The sequence below is a fragment of the Salminus brasiliensis genome, chromosome 24 (genome assembly GCF_030463535.1).
Source record: "Salminus brasiliensis chromosome 24, fSalBra1.hap2, whole genome shotgun sequence".
NCBI lineage: Eukaryota > Metazoa > Chordata > Actinopteri > Characiformes > Bryconidae > Salminus > Salminus brasiliensis.
Genome location: NC_132901.1, coordinates 4,808,855 through 4,816,120, shown reverse-complemented (window position 1 = coordinate 4,816,120; position 7,266 = coordinate 4,808,855). Strand labels below are relative to the sequence as shown.

The 7,266-nt window shown below is 45.0% G+C and overlaps 1 protein-coding gene across 2 annotated transcripts; it reads left to right on the top strand.

The window, feature by feature from the left end:
* Nucleotides 1-886: 886 nt before the first annotated feature.
* On the top strand, nt 887-6,644 carry LOC140546876 (uncharacterized). Of its 2 annotated transcripts, none has more exons than XM_072670316.1 (7): nt 887-1,126; nt 1,214-1,315; nt 2,193-2,363; nt 3,189-4,487; nt 4,921-5,066; nt 5,147-5,253; nt 5,348-6,644. In XM_072670316.1, the coding sequence occupies exons 3-7, from the start codon at nt 2,195-2,197 to the stop codon at nt 5,508-5,510; spliced, it is 1,884 nt and encodes a 627-aa protein (XP_072526417.1). In that variant the 5' UTR covers nt 887-1,126; nt 1,214-1,315; nt 2,193-2,194; the 3' UTR covers nt 5,511-6,644. The 2 variants fall into 2 exon arrangements, with proteins under 2 accessions (XP_072526417.1, XP_072526418.1); XM_072670317.1 differs by having other exon boundaries at nt 2,138-2,363.
* The last annotated feature ends 622 nt before the right edge of the window (nt 6,645-7,266 follow it).

Sequence of the window (7,266 nt, the reverse complement as noted above, 5' to 3'; positions counted from 1 at the left end):
ACTGTAGACTGTATTACAGGACTCACCACTGTAGACTGTATTACAGGACTCACCACTGCAGACTGCACTAGAGTACTCTCCACTGCAGACTGTACTAGAGCACTCTCCACTGCAGACTGTATTACAGGACTCACCACTGCAGACTGTACTACAGGACTCACCACTGCAGACCGCATTACAGGACTCACCACTGCATGCTGTATGGCAAAAAGTGGGGGACATTTTCTTAAAAAAAGAGAGCAAGCTGGTTAACCAGCATCACCAACCTGGCCACGTAGATCAATCAGCGTGATTAGTACATTTAGTCAGAATAGCCGGAATCGTTGCAGCAAGAGGGACCGTCTCCAAAAATTCGAGCATTGTATAAAAACGAAGAGCAATTTAATACATAATAATATCATTACAATTCAACCGAGACATAATGTCTTAAACTAAAGGTTATAGTATGTGTATCAGATGTGTCTCTGTAGACTACAGGTGATTTTAGATCTATACATAGCAATTTAACATCTGAAAAAAATAATTAAAATTCAACTAAAAAACATTTTCGCAAACTAATAGTTTGTTGTAGTATGTTTATCAGGTATGCTCTACATTTTACATGTATATGTCATAAAGATGTAGCAATTTATTTGATTAAAAAAATAATTCTGTGTCTGCCCACTACAAGTAATTTTGAGGTCTTTATTTATGTTTTAAAAACTTCACTACGTGCAAATAAATGTTAAAAGTGCTAAAAAAAAAAAAAAATAGAAGGAAATAGAAATAGAGTACAGTAAGTTGTTAAGGTTAGTCGCTGTAAGTGATCTACGTTTTTATACATTGGCCGCACTTTTTAGACGGTCCCTGCAGCGATTAAAAACGTACTGGGAGAAATGGAAAGATTGGGAATTGAGAGCAGATATAATGATGCTAGTTTGATCTCTCTGTTCCTCCAACATTTAGAAAATGTCATTTTACAGGTTTTAGGACGTTGTTTATGAGCAACCAACTGAACTCGGTTCTAAGGTTCACTTGTTTTTCTTCCAGCGGGTCCTCCTCCTCCTCTTCCTCCTCCTCCTCCTCTTCCTCCTCCCCCTCTGGTTCAGAGTTCACTTCTTCTGCTTCAAAATTCACCCTCGTGTTGGTAAGTATTAGAGCCTTTCTAAACTTTTTCAAAACTGAACCTGGGTGTCCAGCCTGCTTCTACCGCTATGTCTCCGTTATCTGTCAGGTTCAGTCTGAGGGGTCTGCTGCGGAGCTCCTGGTCCCTGAGGGGCTCCATCTGAACCTGGTTAAACAGGAGGACGGTGTTCAGTCAAGCCCTGACAGCCCGGTGAGATGTTCCCCACTGTTCTGCTCCAGGTTCTAGCTAATAGTTAATAGACCTATTGCTAAACTAGGGTTTTCTGACCTCAGATGATATTAAAACTGAATATTACTAAATATATACTAAAATAAGTAAATAGGCTCCACCTAATACCACAAACATTAGAAGGCCATCGTAATCTAGGACCCTGCAGCTTCAGATAATGTTCACATCACCCAGAATCAGAATGTGGAGGGATGCGATCTTAGGGATGCTGAACGTAGCATGACACATGGTTGGTGTCAGAGGGCCTGACTGTTGGAGTGTCTCTAGAGCTGATGATCTCCTGGGGTTTTACTCAGAATGGTGTAATAAAGAAAGCCCACCACTAAGAAGCAGAACGAGCGAGAAGGAAGACGAAGGAAGTCCATGTCCAAGAGGGGGCATCGAGGCATCTCAATGGGCAGCAACTGTAAAAGACGTGTTGGGTGCCACTTTTGTCAGCTAAGAACAGAAAGCTGAGGCCGCAGTGCCAACAGGCCACTGCAGCAGGGATGGGCAATTCCAGTCCTGGAGGGTCTGTTACTGCCAGTTAATCCACCCTAACCTAACATAGCACTAGCAATGCTACGTCTGTTAGAGCAAGGAAATCAGTAAACCGTGCCGGACTCCAGCCCCAGTGGCCTACGCTGTCCTACAGCATGAATCCACTGATCCAACCTGGCATGTGTCAGCAGTCCAGGCTGGTGGAGGTGGTGGTGTATTGGTGTGGGGGGAGGTTCTTTTGGCAAACTTTGGGCCTGTTTCAGTCATGACATGCTGACCATCTGCATCCCTGTATGACCACAGTTGACCCATCATCTCAGAAGAGTTTCCTGACTCTTTCTAACTCTCTGCCACATAGAGATGTCTCAGAATGTCCGTAATGAGGAGATGAACTGCCTTGGGGAGCTGAAACGAGGAGACCTAGATGTGCTACTGATGGTTGACTATGATGGCACCGATACTGTTACAGACGATGACCCCGACTCAGAGTTCGGCAGCCAGAAGGAGAGGTTTCGATTTCGCCACACAGGTATCAGCAGTAAAGCCTTTTTGAGGAAAACAATCAACAGAGAAAAAGTCAACTTGTCTGTTCAAGATGGCTGTAACTTCGGGCTCTTGTAAATTGGGCTATAAATACCTGTGGGGTCAGAGCCCCTCAACCAGTTTCTGAAAGATGCAGGAGGCCTTTGCTCACCTCTGCTCAAGAATTTCCTGTAGACTGGAATTTCTGCCACTGCTGGTAGACCTGTATGACCGTATGCTTCCATACACCTGCATCTTTAGCTACCTCCTTCACACAGCTCATTAAACAATTAAAGAAAACATGTCTTTTTAACATAACTTATCTGATCAGGCAAGCTTCTTCCATTCTGGAAGTTCCAGGTCTGCAGCTTGTTGTAAGAGCCCAGTGTGGGAGCTTTCATTGGTCCAGTCCCATCTGTTAGTGTGGGCCGGCCAGGATAGCCTTTGTTGTCCTTGCGCGTCAATAAGCCTCGGACTAATGTTGGTGTACTTACCACTGCAGACTGGGGCATCCCACAAGCCTTTCTGTGGAGATGCTCAGACCCAGTAATCTGGTCATGGAATTTGCCCATGTCAAAGGCGCCCACATCCAACACACCGACTACGAGAACCGCCTGTGTTTGGTTTCCTTCAAGGCTGTTTGAATTAATGCTCACATCTCTGAGAGTCCCAGTGGAGGTCTGGAGTCCAATCCCCACTCCCACTTTCTTCACTGTTTATGCTGTGTTGACCCTAAATGTGAAATGCTTGCTGTGAATGTACAGATAAATGAGACTAAAGCACTTCACCAGGAGAAGATCAAGTACTGTAATTAGTCTTTCTTCACCAACAGGAGAAATCACTGTGTACAGACTCTACAGACTGGCTACAGTGTGCCTGGGGCTGCTGTGTGTCCTCCTGCTGACCGCCATAACCGCCCAGCAGCTCAGGTTTAGAGCAGAGAGAGACCGACTGCAGACCAATTTCACCAACCAGAATATAGAGAAAGCCCAGTTACAGAGCAAATACACCAACCAGACCACTGAGAGAGACCAGTTACAGACCAGTTACGCCGACCTGACTAAAGAGAGAGACCAGTTACAGACCAGATACACCAGCCTGACTGTAGAGAGAGACCGGTTACAGACCAGATACACTGACCTGACTAAAGAGAGAGACCAGTTACAGACCAGATACACCAGCCTGACTGTAGAGAGAGACCGGTTACAGACCAGATACACTGACCTGACTAAAGAGAGAGACCAGTTACAGACCAGAAACACCAACCTGGCTAAAGAGAGAGACCAGTTACAGACCAGATACACTGACCTGACTAGAGAGAGAGACCAGTTACAGACCAGATACACTGACCTGACTAGAGAGAGAGACCAGTTACAGACCAGCAACACCAACATGGCTAAAGAAAGAGACCACTTACAGACCAGTTACACCAGCCTGACTAGAGAGAGAGACCAGTTACAGACCAGATACATTGACCTGACTAGAGAGAGAGACCAGTTACAGACCATATACACTGACCTGACTAGAGAGAGAGACCAGTTACAGACCAGCAACACCAACATGGCTAAAGAAAGAGACCACTTACAGACCAGTTACACCAGCCTGACTGTAGAGAGAGACCAGTTACAGACCAGCAACACCAACCTGGCTAAAGAGAGAGACCAGTTACAGACCAGTTACACCTCCCTGACTAAAGAGAGAGACCAGTTATATACCAGTTACACCTCCCTGGCTAAAGAGAGAGACCAGTTACAGACCAGCAACAACAACCTGACTGTAGAGAGAGACCAGTTACAGACCAGATACACTAACATAGCTAAAGAAAGAGACCAGTTACAGACCAGATACACTGACCTGACTAGAGAGAGAGACCAGTTACAGACCAGATACACCAACCTGACTGCAGAAACAGACCAGTTCCAGACCAGCAACAACAACCTGACTAAAGGAAGAGACCACTTACAGACCAGCAACAGCAACCTGACTGTAGAGAGAGACCAGTTACAGACCAGATACACTGACCTGACTAAAGAGAGAGACCAGTTACAGACCAGTAACACCAGGCTGACTGCAGAGAGAAACCAATTACAGGGGGAGAGAGATGAGCTGCAGAAGAGGCTTTCTGAACTGAGTAAGTGATTATTGATGATTGATTATTGGGAACTGTAACACATCCTCTTCAGAAAGAGCAGAGCTTATTCACTCACTACAAATGTTTGTTAACCTTGTGTAGAGCTTCCAGAGCGGCAGCGGATCCACTGATATAGATTAGAACCACAGTGATAATAAACTTACAGTGGGGGGGGGGGGGGGGGGGGGGTGCTGTGCTCAGTTAGAGGGTGTGGTCATCACTGGGGGAGGAGGAGGAGGAGGGGCTAAATAGGCACTAAATTTGAAAAACCCACCCAAACGTCTGTACATCTGCTCTTACCATTTTGGGAGGGGAACCCAACACCAGAACATCCTCACTAGACCAGAGAGCCCAGCTTTATTGTGCTGTGCAGTGTACTGACTTCCCCACAATTGACCTGAACTGCGTAACGCATCACTTTCTCTTTTAAAAGAGCAATTAGTCGCTGATGAAGGATGGAGGTTTTTCAACTCCAGCATGTATTACATCATTGCTATGAAGAACAGCTGGGGAGAGAACAGAAAGACCTGCACAGAAAAGGGAGGAGACCTGGTGATCATCAACAGCAGAGAGGAACAGGTGAGAGAGAGAGAGAGAGAGAGAGAGACTCTTCTCCAGCTGTATCTGTTAACATGATGTCACACTGTGCTGGATTTCAGGAGTTCATCAATAAAGAATTTGGCAGCACTGAAGCTTGGATTGGTCTGAGTGACAAACGCACAGAGGGGCTCTGGAAATGGGTGGACGGCTCAGGACTGACCACTGAGTAAGAGACCACTGAACTGATGCAGGTCTTCACTGTAGCTCTCGCTGTAGATCTGGATGTGAAATAGTGAACAGTCTGATTCTGTGTGTTTCAGCTTCTGGTGGGAGGGGGAACCCAATGACTATGAAGGAGATGAGGACTGTGCTATAACTGGATACAGAGGAGCTAGGTCTAATCTATCAGTCTGGGCTGATTACCCCTGTAGTCACCCTGTGGTCGGGCTCTGTGAGAAACACTTTCCTGGAGGCTCTCTCTAACATTTACAGGGAAAACCAGTAGAAATAGAATGGAAGGGGTGTAATTAGGCGACGACTGCAGTCTCAGAATTATTCAACCCACCAGCTTCTGATGGCATTCCTGAGAAATCCAAGACCATTCCTCATGGCCAGTGGCCTCCAGTTCACTAATATTCATAGGTTTGCGCACCACATCCACCTTCTTAAAAACCTTCTTCTGAAACCAAGCCTCAGGTGGACTTTGAGGTACGATTGGGATCATTGTTCTTTTGCAAGGTCCAGTGACGTCCAAGCTTCAGCTTCCGCACAGAAGACATGCTTTTTTGGGGACGTTTTCTAGGATTTCCTGATACTTTATTGAATCCGTCTTGCCCTCCACACACTGTGCAGGTTTCCAGTGAAATAATCGGCCATATTTCTAACATGCAGTCAAACCTCACAGCCAACAAACCCCTCCCGAGCCAGTCCAGGTATTTGATGTGTTTTATCCAGAGCCGGCCTAAGGCATGCTTCAATTACGTCGCTGATTAGGGCCCCAGCGTCACCAGGGGGGCCCCAAGAGCTACAAGACTTTATTAGAAAAATATACATATTTGACAAATAACATTAAATAATAAGACAACATTACATTTTTATATACATTTATTTTCATAGTTGGCACACCAGTGCTAGGTCGGACGCTTCAGCGTATTGCACAATATCTCTTTCTCGACAAATAGCTCTAAGGAAGAAAAAAAAGCTCCGCCTCCCGTTTGCACATCTGTTCACAACTTATTATAGTAATTATATATAAATATTATAAAATGACACCTCTCTGTATTTAAAGGTGAAAAATAATTACATCATTTTTGTGAGCTTGCTCCTCATGTTAGGTTAAAAACAATAGCCAGAATGACACCGGTGTGATATAAGCTAATTACATAATAATGCTAACGATAGTGGGTACGTTACACAGACAGTGGTGGTGGTATGGTGGTGGTAAGGGGGGATCCCCAAATGAAAACCTGCTTAGGGTCCCATAAAGCAGGGTTCATACAGGTCCTGGAAAAGCTGGAAAGTCATGGAAAACAAACATGCTAAAATCCAGTACTGAGTAGTTCTTGAAAAGTAACGACATTGAGAAAAGTAATTAAAAGTCAATGGTAAATATTGTAATGAGCTACTGTCGTCATTTTATATAATAATATATAGCACATATGACCATGCACAGTTTTGGTCGTGGTTGGGCCAAACTTTCCCGTAAACATATAAAGGAAAAATTTGGGGTGCTGGATTTCTTGGAAAGTCCTGGAAAGTCCTGGAATCCTGGAATCCTGGTTAAAGTGTATGAACCCTGATAAAAGCTCGGGCCGGCCCTGGTTTTACCTGAAGCACCCCTGAGGCAACTAATGAAGCCCTTTGATTTGACGCCTGATTTTTGCAAATGTGTGCTCCTTTAAGAGGGATTCAGTTCGAGGGGGGCGGGCTGAGGAATTCTGAGGTTGCTATGTAAATTGCTCTTATTTAATTGGTGTATGGTAAACTTTTGCTTAGTACTTATTGAGCAGGGTTGAGTAGTTTTGATTGCAACTACATTTTACTGGCCAGCTGTGGAGCTGCTGCTACATTGCTGAAGGTAGCATTGGCAGTATTGCATGAATGGACAGATAAGTGGGTTCCACATGATACCTGCAAGTCAAACCACCTGTTAAGAGGCTGAAGCTGGACAGGGCCTCTACAGCAGGATAATGACCATAGGCACACCTCATGTACTCAGTAAGGTGTCCAAATCTTTGCA

Coding starts and splice junctions, on each gene's coding strand:
- LOC140546876 (XM_072670316.1), top strand. CDS start 2,195: ATGTCTCAGAATGTCCGTAATGAGGAGATGAACTGCCTTGGGGAGCTG. Junction 2,364..3,188: donor GTTTCGATTTCGCCACACAG/GTATCAGCAGTA, acceptor CTTCACCAACAG/GAGAAATCACTGTGTACAGA. Junction 5,254..5,347: donor GGCTCAGGACTGACCACTGA/GTAAGAGACCAC, acceptor TGTGTGTTTCAG/CTTCTGGTGGGAGGGGGAAC.